The sequence below is a fragment of the Poecilia reticulata genome, chromosome 23 (genome assembly GCF_904066995.2).
Source record: "Poecilia reticulata chromosome 23, P_reticulata-male-v2, whole genome shotgun sequence".
NCBI lineage: Eukaryota > Metazoa > Chordata > Actinopteri > Cyprinodontiformes > Poeciliidae > Poecilia > Poecilia reticulata.
The window spans coordinates 3,680,123-3,703,731 of record NC_088852.1 but is presented as its reverse complement, the minus strand read 5'-3'; the positions used below and the strand labels follow the sequence as shown (position 1 = coordinate 3,703,731).

The 23,609-nt window shown below is 38.7% G+C and overlaps 2 protein-coding genes across 4 annotated transcripts in view; both read left to right on the top strand.

Annotated features, from left to right (window-relative positions):
- Positions 1–4,740, top strand: part of magi2a (membrane associated guanylate kinase, WW and PDZ domain containing 2a) — a 241,119-nt gene extending 236,379 nt beyond the window's left edge. For both annotated transcript variants that reach the window (XM_081604010.1, XM_081604011.1), the window contains exon 24: positions 4,550–4,740. In XM_081604010.1, the coding sequence (XP_081460136.1) occupies positions 4,550–4,606 (57 nt within the window). In that variant the 3' untranslated portion in view covers positions 4,607–4,740. The remainder of the gene's footprint in view (positions 1–4,549) is intronic.
- Positions 4,741–10,040: 5,300 nt separating this feature from the next.
- LOC103459112 (fatty acyl-CoA reductase 1) overlaps positions 10,041–23,609 on the top strand; it is a 49,648-nt gene continuing 36,079 nt past the window's right edge. The window contains exons 1-2 of one of the 2 annotated variants that reach the window (XM_008400361.3): positions 10,041–10,197; positions 13,310–13,472. In XM_008400361.3, coding sequence (XP_008398583.1) covers positions 13,464–13,472 — 9 coding nt within the window. In that variant the 5' untranslated portion in view covers positions 10,041–10,197; positions 13,310–13,463. Of the gene's footprint in view, positions 10,198–10,431; positions 10,523–13,309; positions 13,473–23,609 lie in introns of those variants that run through there. The other variant, XM_008400363.3, reaches the window with a different exon arrangement.

Below are 23,609 nucleotides of genomic sequence, written 5' to 3'. Positions count from 1 at the left end.
ATAAACACATCAGGTCTAATTGAAGAAACTTAAGATTTTCACATCTTGATGTCAAGCTTTCATTGTTATAAATGTTTATTTTCTTCATTTAAAAGGGATTTGAATTGTTTATTTGCATCTATTAATGCATTTTTATTGTTGTACAAATAATCTAAAGTGAAAAGTCTGTAAAATATTCACATTTTTAAAATCTGATTAATCGATTAATCGTTTGAATAATCTACACCTAAAATAATCGTTAACCTAAAAACACCCCAAAATGTTTTATTTCTGCTTTTGATGTAATCAAGAACGCTCCAGGAGGCTGTAAAAATCTGTGAACGCAACTTGCCTCATTACTGAAACATGAATCAGCCTCCAACAGCTTAAAAAACCCAATCTGGACACAACTGTTCATCTTAAATCAGCTGGAGATGAATGTTAAATATCATAGTGGATTATTTACAAAGTAAAATCAACGAACAGCTTGAACTAAGCCTCTGAAGGAACTTTTTTTTTTAAAACATTGCCAGTAATTAGGATTCCCTACTGACTCCTGTGGCTTCATCATCCGTGTAATACTCACTTTTTCTTTCCAAAGAAAGGTCATGAGTTTGTTTTTTATATTTTAAACACAAGATATTTGGAACAAAATGTATTTTTTGGTACAGATGTGGACTTTTCAGCTTATTTTGAGGTCAGTTCTTTTGGAAATCCCTTCTTTACCCATTTTTAACCCAGTTTGGATCAATGTCCAGTAAAAACTACCAACTATGTCCAAGTTTCAACTTAAACCATTGAGGTTTAAGATGATCACAAACTGGAAGCTGCTGAGACGCCATTATTATAACGACCACTTTAAAACCAGTCTGACCACAACCTGTGAGAAACCTGGACACAATTCTGACCTAAAACTCACATTAAAACTGGTTTTAGGTTAAATTTAACAGGTTGACGTTAAACTTATGGGCCAGCTTTACCCGGTTGAAAACTGGTAGATTAATCTGAAAAATCTGGTCATTTCCATGGAAACCAACCCGTTTAAATGAACTCTACTAATGCCAGAACTGGTTGGTTGTCACAGCAAAGGGAGAAATAACACAGAAAAACCGTTACAGAACAACTCAAAACCACTTTTTCTCGCTCTCTGTGTCGGCTAAGCTACAGGCAGAATCGTTGCCATAGCAACTGACAACAACGCCCAATATATGTCTCAGGATTCAACACAAAAAAAAAACACTCAAACATTTCCCAAACAAAGAATAGAACATTCAGTATTATATTTTTAGGCCTGATGTTTATTTTATGATTATTAATAAGTGATCCCTGTGGTAGATTAGCTACTGCTGCTATTAGCTAAGCTAACACAGCAGTGGTTGATTAGCTAATTTAAACACCTGCTCTGTCAGAGGTGTTTAGGTTGCCTTTTTTATTTTTTAGCTGAACCAAAACACACAGAGTTACACAGCACGTCTACGTGTTACGTTTGTCACAGTCAGGCTAGCATAAATGAAATGCTTCCCTCTTTTTCACTATATTTTTCTTAACTAAAATTTTTTTCTGACCTTATATAGTTGTCATAGTGTTGTCAATTAGTAACAAATCATTGTGTCCCTTTATATTTTAATATATCAAGTTAAGAATTAGCGCGTTATTTTGACAACTTAACAGCTAAAACCAATGCTAGTCATCGTTAGCGAGCATCTTTTTGGATTTTGCTCAAGGCGTTCATATTTTAATCTGTACAAATGATTCAGATTTTGAGCAAATCATACACCCACTTGTTTTTAAACTGCTATAATCTGAAAATGTCTGCAGCCAGAGAAGAAAAATGACTTTTTCACACCTCTGTTTGGATTTACATTGTGTTTAATAACACATCTTGTGGGGAAAAAAACTCTTTAACTACACACACTTGTTCCATTTGGCCTGAGCTCAGACGTAAACAGCATGTGGGCATTAATCACATCCATAAAGCCGGAGTCTGGATCTGCAGAGACTTCACGGCTGCTGCAGGTGGATTTGTGTAAAAGCAGTAAAAAGATTTTAAACAGGCCGTTATTTAAACACATGCACCTGCAGCACCTGCAGGTCCTTTCAGCACCTGCTTCCCTCCAGTCCAAGTTTCCTTCCCACCAGCCTCATTGTGAATCTTAATATGCAGAGCAGGGAATTGGGGCAGCAATGTTTTTGTTTGCTGCTATAACATTCAGCGAATTTGGGTCAGACTCAGAAAATTAAAAGGAGTTAATTCTGTAAATATTTTCTGTCTGTAGGCACATTTCCGTCCTCTTGACTTGAGTTAGAATAATCAGGGTGAAATTATTACAGACACCATTTTCTGTAACACAACACAAAGTATTTGTCTTTTTATAACCAACTTTTAGAGCCATATTTATCCAGACTTTAATTAATCTTGGCTAAATATAGAAAGCATTTTGAAAGAATGTGACCCAAATCCTGTAATTTATAACTGAAAAAACGTCACAATAACGAATTTTGATGGCTTGTCCAAGAAGTTATTGCAATAAATGATAATATTTAAGGCAATTTTAAACTAATAAGTCAAGTCAAAGTTTATATTTGTAGCACATTTACAAGAGTTGGCCTAAGTGGTTAAGCTTCGTGAAAAATAATAAGACAATTATGAAAATACAAAAAGATTTATATAAATAGAAACTAAAACTTACTTAACTTCAACTGCAGTAATTTCCCCCTCAGAAAAATTTACTGTTTTATCTCCCTCCTTTTTTTATATATCTGGAAGACATTTTAAATATCTATAATAAAACACAACAACCAAAAACAAGGAATAAAAATTAGATAAAACCCACAAAACTGAAACATTAATGGATGCAAAATTGCACTTCAAAAAATATTAGTTATCAGAATTAAAGTTTCTTATTAGACTTAAAACAGAGAATAAATTTTGTTCAATGAAGCCCAAAAGAATCGGAAAACAAAATACTTTAAATTGCTTCATTTTAGTTTTACTTTTAATTTATTGGCCAGTAAAAACTTTAGATTTTGATCTGGACTCCTCTGCTCTAGATGAATCTTAACGCCATGTTCTTTTGTCTTTCCCATTTTGGATTTTGGCGAAGAGAATTAGTCATGTTTACAGGAAAACAGGAAGTTATGGATTATAATTTAAAGTTCAAACGAGAACAAAAATTAAAAATATGATGTATAAAAGCCAGAAAGCCTCCAGTTTTTCATCCAAAGTAGAACAGAAACAGTTTTAATGCAGCATTTTTAAAAAAGTCTCTCTACCTCTTATGCCTGAGCTGACAGTAGAAATTACCGTATCATTTAGTATTTATTAATTTATCCTGCAAACACCTAACTTTCTGTGGCGTTACTGATGCGGTTTTGTTGTAACCGAGTCTCTCAGTGCCGGTGCAGCGAGCTGCAGAGTCCTGCCCCCTGCCTGCGCCGCTGGAAGTGACTGATGGCCGAGGGACCGAGGCTTAGTGGTGCAGAAACAGGAGCTAACAGTCTGTGAGAGCAGGAGTTGCTCTTTTTCCTTCTTCTTTTGGAGAAAAGCTCTGTGGATTCACGGCGAGCGGAGCGTACTCAGACCTTAGACGGTTTCCATCCTGCCCGAAACGCCGCCCTGTTGGGCCCGTCGTCCATTTCATTAAACCTGGATTCGATTTTCCGCCATGCTTTTAGATTGTCCTCGGCCTTAAAGAGAGCCATGGGAGGCAGATTGATGTTTTCTGAAAGTAGAGCTGCTCTCCGGCGCGTGTGGCTCCAGGAGCCAGAGCCGCTTTAATCTTGATGCTTGCAGCTTTTAGAAACTGACTGATTGATGTTATTATATAGTCTGATAAGACATGTTAAATTATATTCAATTAGTTTATGAATCCATCAAAATTCAAACCGAGACACTATTTTATCACATTTTAGGTCAAATTATGTGATTGTTTTGTACATTTTTCTGTCTTTAAGCAAAATTCATATTTTCCATGTTTTTGTTCTTCCATTTCGGTCTCAACTGATTTTAAAATCGGCGCTCAAGCTTCAAGCCTCCCACCAAACCCAGTTTCTGGCATTTCTGAACCATTTCAATTATTTCTGGAACAATTTATCGTCCAGTAAAATTTATTGTGACAGTCCTAAGCGTACTTGCGTTACTACGCCATTATCTTGAGTTGAAAATGGTCTCAAAACAACAATATTATCATTTATCGCAATAATTTCTTGGATAATTTATCGTCCAGTAAGATTTGTCGTATTGACAGCCCTCAGTGGACCTGCACTACTTTCCCATTATTTTTTTATTTGTTGATAATATGAACAGTGTTATTGTCTATCACAATAATTTCTGGGAAAATTTATCGTCCAGTAAAACTTATTGCATAGTACTTGCGACGGCAAAACTTGAATTGTGATGCCATTATCATCACGTATTGAAAATGGTCTCAAATCAACAATATTATCGTTCATCGTTGGGATAATTTATCGTCCAGTTCTGCTCTCTGCAGTGTGTTTTGTTATGCTGTGGTGTTCTGGGTGTGTGCTTGTGTTTATTTTTGGTTTCTGACTGCATGTCGTCTTGTTCCAGACAACGCCGCCCCATGGGATGGTCGCCCTTCAGCCTCCCCAAGCCTGTCGGAAGTAGGCCCTCCCACTGACAGCCTCTCCATGCCAACGCCTTCATCTCATTTGGCCCCGGCCCCCGACCCTCCTCATCTGCCTCCTCTAGACGCCGCCCGGGACGCCAGCAGGACGGAGCGTTCCAAGAGCCCCCAGAAAGCCGAGCTGCTGCTGAACAGAGACGCCATGAGTCAGGGGAGGAGAATCGCCAAAAGCAACGGTGGCAGGTCCACCCATAAGGGACACAGGCTGCAGCAGCAGCACACTACTGACGGAGACGGGGACAAGGAGGGACAAGGCGGGGAGTCCAAACCTGTGAGGAGCACCAGAGGACGGTCCAAGGAGAGGACTCACTCTCCTGGCGGCTCTAAGATCCCACACACTAATGGGAACGGCAGGGAAAGCGCAGAGCGAAGGGGCAAGAGCACCAGCAGCGCCACCGGAGCAGGGAGGAAGGCCACGGTCTCGCCCGGTCCGTGGAAGATCCCTGGGTCGGACAAGCTGCCCAGCACGCTGCGCGCAGGCGCGTCCACACTCAGCAGATAACGCCGCCGCCGCAGCAGCAGCGTCCACGTTCGTCCGGACTGAACCACCACCTCCATATCCTCCGACAGACAAACACGAAGCGGGGCGGGCTTATCTGGACCACGACTTTTAAAACTTTTATTTATACTACTGTATTTTAAATTATTCTGAAGCATTATGTTACACCCACCACCTTAAGAACTGGAAAGTCATCCACTTTAAGAAGAAAGAGCAATCAGTAGCAGAGCGAGAACTTTCTGAAACCTCTGAACTCCTGAGCAGAGCTGGACAGAAAGCAGGCTGGGATTTTTTATATATAAATATATTTACTGTTCAAATTGTAGTCTATTTTATGAAGAGGAATGTTGAAAGGTGACCTATTATACTTCCTTGAACCGGTTAGGATAGGTTTATGGTTAATACAAAACATGTTTATTACGTTTTTTGCACAAAATCATCCTTAAATTATGAGATTTTAGTCAGTTCTCCTTTCAGTTTCAGATGTTTTTGGGCCAATTCATGACCCAGACTCAGCGTTTACACTCACACATGAAAATGGCTGCAAACAGATGTGCAATTATACAAAGGTATGTCTTTGAAAAGCAGAAGTGGAGCCTCCTGCGCAACCAACAGGCATGCAGAAAGTGGTTTCCGCATGGTAAGTCAACAACAAAACATTTGTCTTTTCCAGCCGAGTAGGTTTGTCTGCAGACGAAGTAGTCGTTTCCAAAGGAAGGCGTTTCTCAAGAGGCACAGTTGACTGGACCAAATTTAACGTCATTCAAGCTAGCTTGCATCTCTGGCATCAGACTTTAATTTATTTTAGTTTCATGAGCCTTTTGTTGTAACTTGGAGGTATCTGAGTGTCTCATAGTTACACTTTAAACATTTACGGCAAACATTGTGTTAGCCAGTTCGATATTAGTGGCGTCTCTCTAACTTCCCGCCTCTCTTTCCAGAGAGCATCCAGGTACATTTCAAAACAAGAGCATCAACATAAATCACAGGGTTTTAATAACAGTGGCAATTTTCCTGAGATGTTTAGCAGTAGGAGGCACTGAATGTTGAACAAAATCCATTTTGGTTACTGAAATATGAAAATGGACATAAGATGTTAAAAACACTGAAAAACTGTTACTGAAAGCGGCAATAAGACAAATAAATTGTACCCTTAACTACTTATGCCATCTTTTTGAAGCAACCACCAAATGTGATTTTTGTCTGAAAGGTTTTTGCTCTTTAGAAACGCCCACTTTCAGTCTGCAGATTAACCCCTCTCTTTTCCAGCAGCCATTGTACAGCACACGGCAGTAAAAATTAGCTGACCAAACGTGCTGGAGCTCCACTTGGGTTGCTAGGTGACGACAGAACTCTGCTGGGGTTGCTAGGTAACGGGGTGGGCTTCTCTGGGGTTACTAGGTGAAATAACTCATTTTCCAGACTCTTAAAATTCATTAATTTATTGTCAAAAAATGGCTTTTTTAAGCATTTGGTCTGTTTTCAGAAGCAGTAGAAACCCGAATAGAAGTAGAAAGTTGGTAAAAAAATCCAAAGAAGTATAATAGGTCCCCTTTGTAAGAAGGTTTGTCTGCTTTCTGAGGCGTGAATGAATCAAAACGTGACAGCAGAGATGAAATCCACTCATCAGCCGAGCTTTGCCTTAACAGAGACCGCTCTCAACTAATCCATCACATGATTAAAGAGATACTATATAAAAAATATTAAACAGTTTGTAAATAAGACCATCTTCATAGTGAAGACTCTTATCAGAAAACCGATGAGAGTTCAAGCAAAGCAACTTGGGGTTTCCTCTGCGATCGTCTTTCTGTTCTGTACGATTGTCTCGTTTATCCATTTTTATCCTCATTCTCGTGCTAAAAAAACAAAACAAATGTGTGACGACGGTGTCGGTTCAAACGCTGAGAGATGAATGACGGTGGCAGAAGCGTGCCTTAGACTGACTAAGAGTCTGGCTGCTATAAAAACACCAACTTCACAGAAATTTATTAGAAACTGTATTTTTTAAACGTGATAAATAATGAAGTATATAATTTATTCCACAGGTATAATTATGAGCTCATTAGTTGGGGGTTTTTATTGGAGCAAATGGTTCACTTTGGGTCAAATCTGATCTTCGAATCAAGTCCGACACAATTATTTTCAATAAAAAAAAAAACACTTAGTCGTGTAATCAAATGTCAGCACCTTTTAACTCGATTAGTTAGTGAATTTCCTGCCAGGCGTTGGGGCCCTTGGTTTGGATCAGATGTTGCTGAGGCTTCATGATTGTTGCACTGTGTGATGTGAGGAGATGAAAATCTGTGCCAAAGCTCATTTTAAGCCCACTTTTTGTTTTAGGAGGATTTTTTTTTAAGCTATCGGTTCTGGTCAGATGTTTGCATTCCTAATGGGCATGAACTGTAGTAATATTAGGAATCCATTATTTATTTTAAATGTTCAACTTTCATGGATTCACCTTTTATTTGATTATTTTTTCCTGTGGAATGTGAACCTTTAAGTGTTGATTTGTTGATAAATTTTCACACTTGATGGTCCAGTATACTCGGTTAGATTTAGGACCAAAATTACAACATTTGCTACATTTTCAGCTGGTGCAGTTCGCTTTCACACTGCATCATTTCAAACAAATCAAACCCTTTGAAAAAACTGTTCCCCTCCTCACCTGTGGGGGCGCTGCACCAAGAACCACCAAAGGAAATTACACAAAAGACTTTTTCGGGTCACATTTTAGCATTTGTAGCATTTCACTTTTGTCTTTGGTAGAAGATTGCCAGCAGTTTCTCTTGCTAGCGCTAGATACGCATGTTTGTTTTGGTTGTATTTTCCCAGAATGCCCTGATTTTGAAGCGGTTTCCAGTCCACTTGGATTTGAAACGCACCAGAGTTCACTTCAACCAAGCCAAAGCCTAGGTTTTTAGGTGAACCAGAGTTTGCTTTTTTGATCCACATCAGTTTCTCAATAATTTCCCATTATGCAGATCCTAAATTTCACTCATAGTGGTCTTAAAAAGTCTTGAATTTGAGTTGGTTAAAAGTGCAGATACCCTGTTTATGTCCATAACGAGTGTATGTAAACTTCTGACCAGAAGAGCATTTGGACATACGGTGAATTGCAGATAAAGCTGTGTTAGCAACAGAGGGTGGGAGTGACATGCTCCAGATAAGCCGGGTCAGGATCTAATCTTGGACTGCAGCAAGAAGTCCATTCCTGCACACCTGCAGACTCCGTTGTCAAGACGAGCTCAGCATGTTTTTAATTCACGTTAACAAGAAAAAAAGTTTGAGGACAAAGTTTTCAAAGGAAAAAAGAACAAAAATTTGACCAAACCCATAGAGAAACAATAAAATGGAAGAAAACCTTAAAAAGTATAAATAAAATGTAAAATACCAAAACAGAAAACTGCATTATTGATTTAGACGTTGCAATTTGTTGGGGTTTTTTCCATGTTTTAACTAGGGCTGGACAATAAATCAATAACAATACCCATGATCAATATCAATAGATAATACATCTGATAGACTATTTACAGAACTCCGATCAAGAACCGCACAGCATTCTGGGAAATGTAGTCAGACGAGACGGCTCAATCTCTCAGCCAGCTGACTCGCGCGCTCTTTGGTTTCCTAGCAACTCACTTATTCTCTGGTTGCCTAGCGACAACCTGTTGAGTATCTTGCGCAGCAGCAGTTTCATGTCTCATAACTGCGTAAAAATAAAACATTTGGGGTGAAGTAAAAACTGCGGATAAAACTGAAAAGTTTACGTCACCAGTTTGGCGGTTTTTAAGATATTTAAAATAAAACAAAATCTGATCAATAATAATCGATATTTGCTGATATGAAATGCTTATATCGTCCAGCCCTAGTTCCTTTGTGAATCAAATGAGTGCAGCTCACATCAAGCAGAAGAAAAGCACACCAATCCTCTTTTCTGTTTTACTTTTTAGCATAAACCCACTTTTTTTTAAGCAAATAGTTTTTTTGGGGGTTAAAAATTACTGTTTTATCATCTGTACCTGGTAAAAAAAAAAAAAAAAAAAGCCAGCATTAAAGTTTCCTTCCTCTGCTCGGCTAAAGGAAGCGCTCAGAGCTTTTAAAAGAGCAAAGGGAGACGGGGACTCATTATATCTGCCGCCGTAATCCGTAATTACACAAGGACTAAACTGACTGATTGTAAAACAGAATCCAGCACAGAGGAGGAGGAGGAGGAGGAAACCATCAGCTCGGCTCTTCGGCCTCGACCTAAACGTTGTGCGGGAATGTTTTCTCTCTCATGAAATCACTTGAGTTTGACACAGAAGCTGAAACTTTTGCACAAGTCGCTGCTTTTCCTTCTCCGTGGAGCCAAACTGTGAGCGGAAGTCGGAGGACGTTTGGCTTGATGACGCGTTTCCGCCACAGCACCCGAGCAGCTGTGTTATCACTGTGTGGTGTGTTAGCAGTGTGTAGACCCTGAACAAATATCTCTATGTAGAACAAGTGTAACTATTGATGGTCACAGAGACTGTAAGAAGTGAGCAACTATTTTTATTAAAATGCAACACTATCAATATATTAACTTTTGCAAAAAAAACAAAAACAAAACTTGTTTACCTGTATCATATTCTGAGATGCTGTCAAAATAAAATTCTTGACACACGAACAGTTCATTCAAGAATTGCCACCGTGTGGTTTATTACGGCTGAATCAAATGTTGAACAACCATCAAATTCATCCAACATGTAAAAAGGAATGCAAATAACTCTTTCCAAAAGCTTAGAAACAAAATGCTCAACAAATTTTTTGTTTTTCAAAAAAATAGTACTGTTAATCCAGGGCTTTTTAAATACAACAGTGTCACTAGTGGGCAGAAAGTAAATAACTGGAATGTCCATTTCTGAAAAACATGTTACACAAACCTACAGAAGACAATTATAAACACGATAGTTAACTTCCTGTTTGCGTTGTGATGCTTTTGTTTTGAAGGGACAGCTTCTTGTTTTACTTGAAGCAAAAACGGCTTAACGGCAATCGAGACGATTTATAACGGAGCTTATAAAATGTATTTTGTTTAGCAGATGAAGAGAAAAGGTACGTTTATGATGTAAATAAGTACTTGTTTTAAATGTAATGTGACTTAAACCGTGGAATTATTTAATTATATGCCGAAATTAAGTTAATTTAGTTGTACACGTTATTTTAAGCTAGCAGTTAGCGCAGTTCACAGCTAACCTAAAATTTAACTGCACAGGATAAATTGCCATGGTAACTTTTTTATTATTATTTGTTTTGTTTTTGCTTTGCCAATGGTAATGTATATTCTACTGCTTTCGTGAAATCTTATGAAAGCTTAATTCAGTCAGGATCTCTGGAAAATCCCGCTTCGTAAACCAGCTTTTTTGTGTAACCTAAGCAGGTTTGTGGATTTCCTTCCCGACACGTTGACTGCTCCAAAATGCTAACGTTGTTTTCTTTAAGCCCCTAATTTGGTGGTTTGATTAGGTTCGTAGTAATTGTGGATATCAAGTGGTGGGTTAATCTGATAATTGGTTATACTTGACAAACTGCAGCATTTCCGTTTCCTCTCCCCTGGTTCTCTCTGTTTTCCCCGCCAAAAAGTTTTTCAATCAAGAAAAAGACAAATATTGCATTAATTTACATTTTGTTCTATACTAACCTCATTATAGAACATATAAGTTATAATGTCAAAAGATTAGATGTTTTTAAAAGATGTTATGAGAAAATATTTTTTTAAAATACTTTTTACTAATTAGAAAAAGGAGTTAAAATCTTTCCATGTCATCGATTGAAAAATCAACGGATAGCTTTACATCTGAATGTGTTTACATTTTGAAAACCTCGTTGTTCAATGACAAAATTCGTGTTTTTTGACGCATTTATTTTCAAGTTATTAAATTTTTTTTATAATTATATTGCAGCCAATAATTAAATTATTTATATTCTCTTCCAGAATAAAAATAATTTTACCACGTCTAGATTTCAAAACATTTTAAGTAATTTTAAAATAAGAAAATACAAGAAAAGTGGCTCAAATTTGTTTTTGCCTTTACAAAATATAAGGATATCTGCTAAATCTTTTTTTTAATGCTATGACATCTTTGGCCACGTGGTGGCGCTTCATTAGCTTCTGCTTTTACCAAACACTGACATAATTATATTTGCAAATCTGAAGACAAAAGAAATGTTTAGCCTCATTTTGCAGTTTTTCATAAATGTCAGATTTTAAGAATCCGCTGTTTCATTTTGTTAAACTTTAGATGGAAAAAAAATCCGCTTTTCTTCCAAAGTGCAGTTCCCCAATCTCACCACCAGAGGTCACCACAGACCAGAACTCCATCTTCTCTGCAGCCTGGTTTCATAATTGTTGAACTTACATAAAGTTATTAGTCAGACACTTCCTATTACCATATGTTTTAGGGATTTTATCATCAGCTGTGACGTTTGTAAACAGCTGAATGTCCCAGGATGCACCCACAGTGGGATGTATTGTTCAGTTTCCTGTTTTTCATAAATTAATCCTGCAGGAAAACCAAATCTAAACCCGACAGTGGAAAAGTCCTAAGCATGCTTCCTCTCCTCCAGCTTAAACTTGAGGCATATCTCAGCCGCACAGTTAGCAACAGAATCAACAAAAAAACAACCTTTCTGGATCACAAATACAGAATTTATTTATTTATTTTTAGTGCAGCAGTAAATCCTGCCGGCATGCAGCAGCCACCTTGAGGTTTGTGGGTCAAATCCCAGGCTGCAGTCTGCTCATTATGCTCCCTGACTGGATTTGGCTCCACACTGTGCAGAAGCAGATCTGTGAGAGCGAGACTCATGCAGACGTTGTTCTCGGCACCTGCATGTCGTGTAGAGTGAAACTCGGCCGCACAGCTGAAATTTGCTGCAGATTATGTCACAGCTGTTGCACTAAAAAGGCAACATGTGCCTCCGGGCTCAGAAACGAGACATAATTAAACCAGCATGGTGCCTTTAAGTTGTTCCCATGGCTACAGGGAGAATTTAATGTTGTTTAATGGTTGGAATTACAGGATTTTAGGAAAATTGGTGATTTTTGGGAGGATATTTTGCGGGATTGTTTTAATTCAGACATATTGGAGGATATCTCAATCATTTCAGTAGCTGCCTTTCTATTAACCATATAATTACACAGTTTGACAATAAATTGAAAATACACCAGTTTCAAAAGGTTTTGGCACCAAGATGAGTTTTTAATTGTATTGAAATTGGTTTATTTTGCAAAATTGTAATTTTGTTTTCGCTTCACACGAGTGACATGATCGACAACCAGACGTTGCCACTGGTGGAAACTAAGAAGAAGATGACAGGAAGTGGTCGTAGGATCATTGTTAATGACTAATTGCTTGAACAAAACAATTCATGTTGATTTTAGTTGTGTCTTAATTAATGGAAACACTACAATCCTTTGTTAGCGGAAAATGTACAAAGTTTTACGCACATCTGTAATGGAAATACAGCTTGATAAAAGCAGCAGTAGCTTTGTTTCTATTCACCATATAATTATGCAGTTTGACATTTTGAAAATGTGTTGAATGGACACATCAGTTTTGGAAAAAACTAGTTTTTCACTAAAAGGTTTGGGTGCTAGGATGATGTTTTGTTCGTTTGTTTTTTCCCTTTGAAATTGTTTTATTTTGAAAAACTGCAATTGAAACACTGCTTTCGTATCACGGTCAACAACCGAATGTTGCCACTGAACCAAACCACCAAGAAGACATGACGGGAAGTAGTTGGATGATGATGGTCCTTCAGGTGTGATTCTTCTTTAATGAAAACACCGCAATTGCAATATCGTGTTTTTTTCGACATGAGCGAAATATTGACAAAGTTTTGCGCACATTAGTAATGGAAAAGCATCTGTCTTCAGTCAGAGGCCTCTACAGTCACGCTGCAGGACTGACTGCTAGCAGGTGTCCTCCCTGCCCACATCATCACCATCATCAATAACGTATTGAATATTATATTAGAGTATAGATTGGAGCCACGTGGGGATTTGTGAATGACATTTACCGTGGCGCTCGGTCCGCTCAGGGCAGAACTGCATGTTCCGGGCGGGTTAGGGGAGGGAGGGCTCACGGGCTGCCTGACACGCCCTGCCCACTTAGGACCTCATATTTGTGTAGCTGCCTGAAAATCTCCTGTTGTCTGCGGACAGGCAGGCGGACCGTCGGCCGTTTTCAGCGCTGAGAGTTTCCCAGCAGCCCGACCAGAGGCGGCCGGTGGGAGGAGGCAGAGACACCGCAGGAGCAGCCCGATCCGACGCAGCCTCTCCGCTCTCCACAGGAGGAAGGACCCATCAGCGCTAACCGATGTCTACGGTAGGATTTGGTTTGTTTTCATATTTGCTGTGTTGACGCTGAAAACGGAGCCGGTTTTCAGCAGGTTTGAGGGAGGAATCAGCGGCGCGCCGTGGCACGCAGCTGCCCGAGCATCATTCACCGCTTCGGGCGGCTGGGTGGCGAGGAGCAGCCCGGGGTTGAGCATCAACAAACCGCCGCGGAAAACGTTAAAACCTCTCGACTTATCGCCTTTATTAGTGTGGCTCTTTTTGGTTTTGTTTTTAGTTGAAGCGTGGTGGAGGTGTGTTTTGAGGCCGAGCTCAGGTTAGTTGAAGCCGCCTCTGACAGCCAGGGCGGCGGGACAGTAGAGCCGCAGTCGGCGTGGAGAGCGACCGGCCGCGGTAAGCTGGCGCCCGTTACGGCCGCGAAGACGGGAAGTGGCGACACGGACTTTCAAAATAATATACACATTTTAAGCAAAACTAAATCGGGTGCGTTTTAAGCAGTTGAATTTGTGCTTTTTATACTTTAAACATACACTAAATGAATCAAGTATTTTATTTAAAGTTTCAGCGGTAATTTTAGCTGTTGAGCAGTTCTATTTTATGTTGTATTTAGTGAATTTTAGACAAGTTTATGCATTTATTTGGGCTTATATCTGCTTGTTTAGGTTCAGTTACATTATGTTACATTGGCAACAAAATGGTCATTTTATACTTCATAGTTACCTGAGATCTCCACAGTAAAGAGTGAAAGGTTTCAATTTGTAAACATGAAGATTTTAATTTTATTAGTTGTATGTACAATACAAAAAATATTTAATTGTAATAAATATATAAATGAATTCACTATTTTAATTCATGCTGTCATTGCTACACTTTCTCTTAGCTTTGGTGCCTCAAACGGTCTCTGGTTTTATTTTGAAATTACATACCGGAAGTGACCCAATCACCACTGCGTGTTTGATGAAAGAAGAGGGTCAGCACGGATTTATGTGTCTCCAAATGCCTTTAAAATGTGCACCATCTCCCTGAGCCATAAACGCTGTTTTTAACAGGAATCCCCCAGGCACACAGTGGGAACATGAACCAGAAATAGTACTGCATGTGGATTTTGAATTAATTTGGTGGAAATTTGTATTAAAAATGAGTGAAAATCTTCACAAATCTTCAGTGATGGTCCAGACAGAGCAGCCAAACCTGTGTATATCTGCTTATCCAACAGCCTCTCTGATGCACCTCAGCTTCCCCCTTCAGGCTGTGGTGCAGGAGTGTCTTGCCGTTCAGCGTGAGGCAGCACTTGAGCCTCCAAGGCTGCACTTTCATTTGATTTTCAGAAATTAAAAAGTCTCCCATACGGATGCAGAGAGAGCTCTAGTTCTCATCAGGGCATGGCCTAAATTTCCCTCCCAGATAAGCTACTTAAACTGTGATCGTATAAAGATAAAAATCCCTCCATACTTCATCCTTCCTCCTAAAATAACAGACTTAAAAAGTGGCTCATCTGACTTCCTGATTCAAAAGCATGTTTACGAGCTCGTCCTCCCCCGTTAGAACGCCACTGCCTTACGCATATGCTGCTTTTTTCCTTCCTCGCGTCTCCAGTTGCAGCATGAATCTTTAAAAGCTCATAAGAGACGTGGTTCAGCTTTTTCCAGTCCTGGTTCTCCTGTGCGTACAGCCGGTACAGAGCAGTAGTAACGGTAGTCGTGTTGGTGAGCTGGTGTAACGTGCAGAGCGGAGAACCTGCGGTCAGAAAACGCTTCTTGTGGTCTGGGGTGAGGAGCATTGCAACCAAACAGCCTCTGCAAAGATACAAATCTATTTATTGCAGGTGGAAGTTTGGGGATTATGTTGCAAATTAATATTTCATATCATTTAAATGCTGTTTTGGTCATTCATTGCATACAGTTCAGTTCAACGTCTCCTGCAAAGTCCAATGAGTGGTTTGTCTTCCTAAAGTAAGGCTGCAGATGTTGGCCCATAAACCACAAAGTGAGGATTTTTTGTCTACAAGCCGCTGAATAAAAGGAAGTGGTCATTTTATATGATTGTTTTGGTGACTAACGTTATTTATGCTGTATTTCTAAATTCATAAATGTGCTTTTGCAATAAAAACAGCAGGTATCTATCTGGAATTTCAGCCAGACATGTCGTAATAAGTAATAAATCAATTAATTGCATAATAAATTAAAACGAGCTCATTAATTTCCATTTTCTCTTTTCTCACTTTCTACCAAAAACTGGAAGATAAAATTCTTCAGTCTGGTATTTTGGTCTCAACTAATCCTTTTTCTAAAGGACAACTTTTGTTTACAGACTTCATCATTCATTTTATTTGTTGTTTATTTATTTTGGATCTACATTTAGAGGGGTTCAGCCAATTGGCACCAAGGAAAACTCTTGGATTGGCTGCTTTGCCAACTTCAGCCAATAGCGTGTCTTGTAGCATTGCCTTCATGTATTTCAGCTTCCCAAGCTGCATTTTCTTCTATTGAATCTTTTTAAATACTTTCTACTAAACAATCGTTGTGTGTAGGCAAATAACCTGGAGTTGCGTTCCAGTAAAAAATTTAAGAATAGTTTGGAGTTCAACATAATATGCCTGTAATTCTTAACTTGGTTTTACATTTTTGTAGATTTTGAGCCGATGTCATTTGGTCCAAATGCCTTAAAATAATGTGAAATTACCCTTAAACACAAATCTAAATCAGAAGCTAATGTTTTCCTGGTCTTGATTCGTAATGTACACATTTGACCATTTTGGTGTTACTATTAATAGCACTGAAATATAAGGCAGTCTGGTGGAAAAAAACAAAGCCGGTGTTTCAATATGTTGAAGAAATGTCACTAGAAAACTAATATAGGTCATGAAATCCCCAAAGTGTCTGTATTGAATTCTGTGGCAATTCCTTTATTATTTGGAGTGATTGCTCGGGGTTTAATGGGAAAACTTTGCTTTCGCTCGCAGCACTAAAACAAAGTCATTAAACGTTTTTTCCTCCTGAGATCATTAATATCTGCTCAGTGGGTCCAAGCCTGAATATGACTGGCTGACGCTGAGATAATGTGAGGCAGTGGAGATGCTGTGAAGCGGCTCCGTCTGGGGCGAAAGTGTGGAAAACGGCATCGGCATTTCCAGTTAAACCAGCTGACCCAGTGCAAAAACACGGTTTAACCTCCAATAAAAAAGAAATGGACAAAAACAGAAACATAAAGAGCAAAAAGAAGGTGCTAATGTAGCGACGCACAATGTGTTGGGGATGGGCAGTAAATTATTTTTAATCAATTAATCAAATTTTTTGATTTTTAAAGATTCAATTTTCAAAAACCAAGGAGATTTTTGTTCTCCTTGAGTTTTCATGCTTCAGTGATGTCAGCAGGCCTGAGGCGGCCATCTTGTCTTACAAGCTTCTGTTTATTCGGACTTTAAATTCAGGTCCACTTTGTGATGGAATATTACCATTTCTTTTCTTCATCACGAGAATAAAGTCATAATATTACAACCAAACATTTGTACCACAATAGAGTCAAAATAAGACAAGAATAAAGGAGAGCTCCAACAAAATTACATCTTTATTCTCATATTATGATTGTTTTCGTATGAAATACAAATAATTTTCTCCCAGCTCTGATATTCCACCGTCCAACTCACAGAAGGGATGATTGAAATATTTCAAAATAGTTTCTGTCATAAGTAATTTCTGTTTTAGAGCAAAAGTGAGCACAAGAAATCGATTAAAATCTGACCTGGTATGAAAATGCTGCAGGCTGAATAAACGGATAACGTTCAATATTTGAATTAAGAGTTTATTCTGAACTAAAGAGATATTTGGGGTTTTTTGAAAGCTGTATGGAAAAGTAGATGTGAATCAGATGACGTCGTCTTGGTTCCTTATCCACTTCCTTTCTCCAGACGAATAAACATCCTTTTTCCTCTGGTGGACTCGACATTGAATGCCACACCGATGCGTCTATGCAGAGTAATGTGGATGCATTTTAAGGCTCACTAAATTATAAGGTGCTGATTGTTTATGAATATTATAAAATGGTCTGTTGAGCATATCGGCGCTAAAATCTCAGCTCCAGGTTAGAGCAGAAAAAGCCCGATCGTTGGGAAATAATCCAGTTAATGTCTCCTTAATAATTCTCAACTAAATTTTTAGTTTTTTGTTTGAAATCTGTAAAATAATTTATTCCAAAGAAAAATCCTGATCTATGTTTTGGCGTATTTTTAAATGTCACAAAATGGAAAAGCTGCTTTAAAGAAAGCTTTATTTTCTTTTGGTTCAGCCTGCAGTGTTGGACTCTAAAATCTTCAGAGTTTTTTTACTCAGCCTCTTAAATTTAGTTAAAAAAAATTCCTAAAACACTTTTTAAAAAATGTAAGCATGTTAACCAAATTTATGCTAAAAAGTTAGAGAAATCTGAAGGAAACTTTTAAAGGTTTTCAGTAGCACATTGTGGACTAACTAAAAAATGGCTGAAGTAACATGTTTATCGCTTCCTTTGAAATTGTATTGCAAAAATGTCAACCGAAGTTGGCTAAGAATAAAACTTTGTAAATGTTTGAAGTAGGGGTTGCACCGATTAGTCGATTCTTTTCTCTGTAATGACTCTTTTCTGGGCCAGTCGACTAGTCGCAGTCACATGACAAAACTGATTTTTCCAAGGAAATGAAAGAAGGTGAATTAGATGAGTTTGTCAGAAAGCTCAAATTGTATAAAAACTTAAATAATTTACCAAAGAGAAACTGAAAATGTCAGTATAGGCTACCGCAATCGGGGTGCTGCGTGGCGCAGTGGTTAGCACGGCGCTCATAGACACTTTAGACCGCGGTAGCCTGGAGTCCGACTCCCGTCCCGGTTCGCTGGGCCCAGGCCTCTCCGCTCTCTCTGCCCCCTTAGTCAGATTGCTGTCAAATAAACTAGTGCCGAAAAAATCCTTAAAAAAAAAAAAAAAAAACTACACACAGACAATGCGGCATCATGTCGGGCTTTTTTTATTTATTTTTTATCCCTGATCAGCGTCACCCTGCGTATTGTAGCCTCTAAACTGTCGGCTTTACGCTTTTATAAAATGCTGTTTGACAGCATCTGGAAACAAAGTCCAAGCTTCACTCTGATTATCTGATAGAGACGATCTCTGCCGCCGTCTGCATGTCGGTTCACAGAGCTGCTGCTGATCAGTGGAGCTTCCTGCTGCGCATGGGGCGGAGAAGCAGCAGGAGGCTTTGTTGAATTTAACTGTATTCAAACAGGATCCTTTCATAATACGTTTGGTTTGTGATGTTCCAAAAGCACCACTGTGGTCAGACTAATAATGTGACTCCTATATGTGCAGCTATCCAGCGATCATCAGTATCAGCCGCCGTTTGTGCGACTGACTTTTCTCCACTGCTCACGAAGAATGATCAGTTTATTGCTCTTTTAATTCTTGGTAAAAGCGGGAGGTGGGTGTACAATATTTGCCGTGAATATAACTGATAAAGCCTTCAAGAAGTCGTGAAGGGTTTTGCGCTTGCATCACTATGGCATCGCCGCGACTAGTCGACTCGACTATTATCATGATGTAGTCGACCTTTAAAAATATTAAGTCGATCAACCCCTCGTTTGAAGTCAACAAACCGCGGTCCCAACCCACAACTGTTTGCTTTGATGAATGGCAAAGCTCTTTGTCACGTTTGCATATTTCTCAGTAACCTTAATCTGTCATTAAGGGTGTTTCTTTGCCAACATGATACTTTGGGAGGAGATTCTGAGATCCTGCATTCAAAGAAACAACTTCAGCTACTTGAAAGAAATCCCTGGAGAAGGAGTTTATGCACCAGGATGTGAGGCTGGGAGCCAAACAACCTGCTTATAAAGAACTCCTTATAAGGAATGCTACCAACCCCACAGGTAGATCCAGTCTGAGGCCTTTGGGGTCTTTTGTTTTCCTTTTCAAACTCAGTGACAATATGTGAGCATTGACTGTTTCTGAAGTGAATCACCTATTGAGAAAGAGTGAAAAACGAGGCAACCCCAGCTCCACCCAAAGGCTATTTCTGGTTTTTTGTGTTGCTTAATAACACACAACGACTTGGATGGACATTATGATGGGGTTTGTTTAAGGACTAAAATTGACCAAATGTGATTTGTAAAATATATTTGGGATCAAACATACTTGGTAAGTTGTGTTTTCACAGTGCTGTTTACACACCTTGGTATGACCGTCCCTCCTTTCACCTTCTGTGAAGAACAAGAATTTACATCAGATCAGTCTACAGCTCAGTGACTGACAGGCTCCTCTTGTGGCGTTTGCGTCAAGAGCCTCTCAACCTGCTTTTTTATGGCAGTAAAAGGGATAAGCCTCCAGGGCTTATTTGGACTGATGGTTGTCTGCAGCGCCATTAGAGCCGTCTGTGGCAGGGTGGCTCGAACTGGCTGTCTGTATCTGAAACTGTTTGGATGAACGCCCAGCATCACTATGTAGGGACATGATGGCCGCTGGCCAGGCTTTGCTTTGCGTAGTTTACCCCTACGCTTTTAGACTTTTGTTTGTGAGCTGCAACACTGTTTCCTCTTAATGATTTAGCTGAGCCACAAAACAAGAAAGTGGGATTGTTCAGGGAGTGAAGGCTTCCACGGATTGCCCTGCGGTGAACTGTGAAGCAGGTTGTTACAGTAACAATGCAGGGAGAGTCGGCCCGGTTTATCTCATGTTTAGTTAGAGCTTTGAGCAGATCTGCAATGGGTGTGTGGCTTTTATGTTTAATTTACCAGAAAATACTTTCCACATTAAATCATTTTCGCTTGCTTTGTTTTTCAGATATTCTAAAAACACGTAGTTTTAACACCAAATGTGCCTTAATATGCACAGTGGAAACCAAACTGAAAAAGGTGACATCAACGGTATAACTCATTTACACTCTTGGTGATTCAGCCAATCAACACCAAGGAAAATCAATGGCGCTCCTCGATTGGGCAGCCAACAGCATGTGAGGTAGCATTGTGCCATATTATCTAAATGTTGCAACTGAAATGGAGACTTATTGGACCAGGCAACTTAGCCGGTGAGTGTCTGCTGTGATTGGGGCTGAAACGATTAATCGTGATTAATCAATTATTGAAATAATCGTCAACTAATTTAATAATCGATTAATCCCTAATTGGAGTTTACAGACTCAAAAAAAAACTCTTGTTGGGAAAACAACATATTCAGAGCAGTAATTAAGCCAAAATTGTATAAAATATAATAAATTTTGCATTTAAGATTAAAACATCTTGGTCTGTAACCCAAAACTTCTCATTTGGCAAAGTTTTAGCTTCACCCGGCTCAAGTTCACTAAAGGAAAGCTGTTTATGCATTTTAGGCAATGAAATGTTTAATTATAATGTTGAATTGCATTTTTATTTTCACCTTTTTTATGTATTTCTAACATTGTATGAAAATAGCTTAAGAGGCAAAATTTTAAAAGTTGTAGAATTTTTGCATTTTTATCCGATTAATCAATTAATCTTCAGAATAATCGATTATTAAATAATTTGGTTCCGGCCCTAATTCTTTCTACATTTTCAGTGCTGTTAAAATTCACACATTCATGGCTCAACATATCTTGTGTGAAACTTTTAGGAGTAGTTTCCAGAAGTTACGCCTTTACTTTCACTGATTTGATCTCGACTTGAATTCCTGCTCCAATCGGTGAGTTTCTCTTCCTGCAAATCGTTAGTCTCATTTTGTGTACTATTGGGTAAACTGGATGGAAGAGGCGTTTGCAAAGCTCATCGTGCATCATTAATCAGAAACCTAGCTGGCATCAGCAGAAGGTGAAGCGTGCAGAGGGCCACATTAATTAGCGTCGTGTGTCCGCTGTAATCCATCTTCCAGCCGGATACCTGATTAAATCGCTCCGACACAGATCTTGGTTTCCGTGCAAGCAAGCCGTGCGTCATTCAAAACAAGACGGTATTGAACTATATCTGGTTAACTGGGCTTCACGCTTACTGATGCAGATTATAAATGTACATGCAGGAAGGTGGAAGTGAAAGCAGCATTAACCACAACCAGGAAGAAGTTTTTAATTATTTTTAGTTTATAGTTTTCCTGCTCAGAGCGAGTAGTAAATGTGTTGCAACTTGTAAATTATTCTTGGCAGAATGAACTGCAAACAAATGCTTTCAGTTCCTGGGAGTGAATATTTGAAATCACTATGGATGAATTTTGGAACAGCACTGTTGAAGACATGGTCAATCATGTTCAAATCTGGACTTTGAGTAGGCCACTTCATATCATTTTGTTGAGCCATCACAATCTGATGGCTGGATTTTCATTTCCAGAAACTTCCACCATGATGGTCGACTGTATTATGTCATGTTCTTTATCTGAAATGATGTGTTCTGAGTACGACTGAAATGATTAATCGTCAACTAATTCAATCAATTAATCGTTAACATGCTCAAAAACAGACCATTTATCGTAAAAACACTCTGATTATAAAACCAAAAATATGCATTTATATTCCTGAATCAATTGGATTAACCGTGTTGAATCAACTGTTTAAAATAATCCTCAACTAATTCAGTAATCGATTAATCATTAACTGGAGTGTACATGCTAAAAAAAAAAAGACCATTTATTGAAAAAACACACTCGGATCATAAAAACCAAAAAATGTACAAAAAATATACATTTCTGTACCGGAAACAATCGAAGGGATCGTGTTGAATCAATTATTTAAATAATTAACTAAGTTAGTAATAAATCAATTGTTAACTGGAGCATACAGGCTCAAAAAGGCAATTTGCTGAAAGGGAAACATACTGAGAGCAGTAATTAAGCCAAAACTGTAGAAGAAAATATATAAATTTTGTATTTGATTTTTTTTTTTTAAATAACTTTTTCTGTAAATATGCATTAGCCATAAAATCTCCCATTAATCACTTATTACTAAAATATTAATCGATTAATCAAAAATATAATCACCAGGGCAGTTATACACAGTATCAATGTTTTCACACATTATATATATATATATATATATATATATATATATATATATATATATATATATATATATATAGCTGTAGTTTCGTCCTTTGCTACAAATGATCAAGACGATGTTTATTTTCTTTTTGTCTAAAATAAGCTGAAGTCATCACTTCACTTGGGGGGGAAAAAGTGCCAGTTTCTTATTTTGATTAATCAATTAATCGTTACTAAAATAATCATGAAATGCAGCTCTAATTATCCATTAATTCATGATTTGGATGGATAGTTTTCCATTGCCCGTTTATATTTTTCCCAAGTTATCTTTGACATTAAAAACAGTTGAAGTTTAACTGAAAAGTAAAAACAGAAGAACTCTGAAGGGGGTAAATACTTATTTTTTTCCTCTGTGCAGGGTTTCCCCTCATTCCTGTGTATTATAAGCCTGGCGGGCCACCAGGCTTTTCTTGTGCCCATGCCAGGCTAAACATTACTTATGTAAGTATTTTTAAAATGTTTGCAGTTTTAAGACTTTATAGTTGTTCAGGTTCTTCCAATAACACATAATTTTCAAGTGATATTTTCAAATTTCCTGTCAACTTTAAACATTTTTTAACTGAAAAACACGACGGGCCGCTGGATGAATAACTGCCTTGGCTCCCAAACACCAGGCTTAGCAGGTTTTCTGGAAACCTTGCTCTTTGCCTCACAATAAGAGAAGAACAGAGTGTTTGTTGATGCAGATAAACCTCAGAGAAAGGCTGACCTCCTTCCCACCGCGATCCTCTGACTGCCCGTCAAAAGAAGAGTCTGGTTTGTTACTTGAAAGCATCGCAGCCTGATCTTCCCATGATGACAACACTGCCCAGGTTCACGACCTCTCGTCCCCCCCGCTGCGGGTCTCAGGGTACGGTTGCCGGTCTGGCTCCGGCCCAGACGTAAACGGACACCCGGGGCACAGTGATGCACTGTCGCTCCAAAGCGTCTGGTGTAATTACAGAATCCCTCCGCCGCCGCAGACACAATGGCGGAGATGTGAGTGGACACCCAGGAACATAAGCTCACAGCGGCCCGATACCTGGTCTGTGACTGGCTGAAGTACAGATTAAATTAAAGGGATAACGCCTAAATCCTTAAAGCCGAGAGCAGATATAATGAATTTTAATTAGATTAGCTTTTGGCTGCCTCAGGAAAAGAGCAGAGGCTTGTT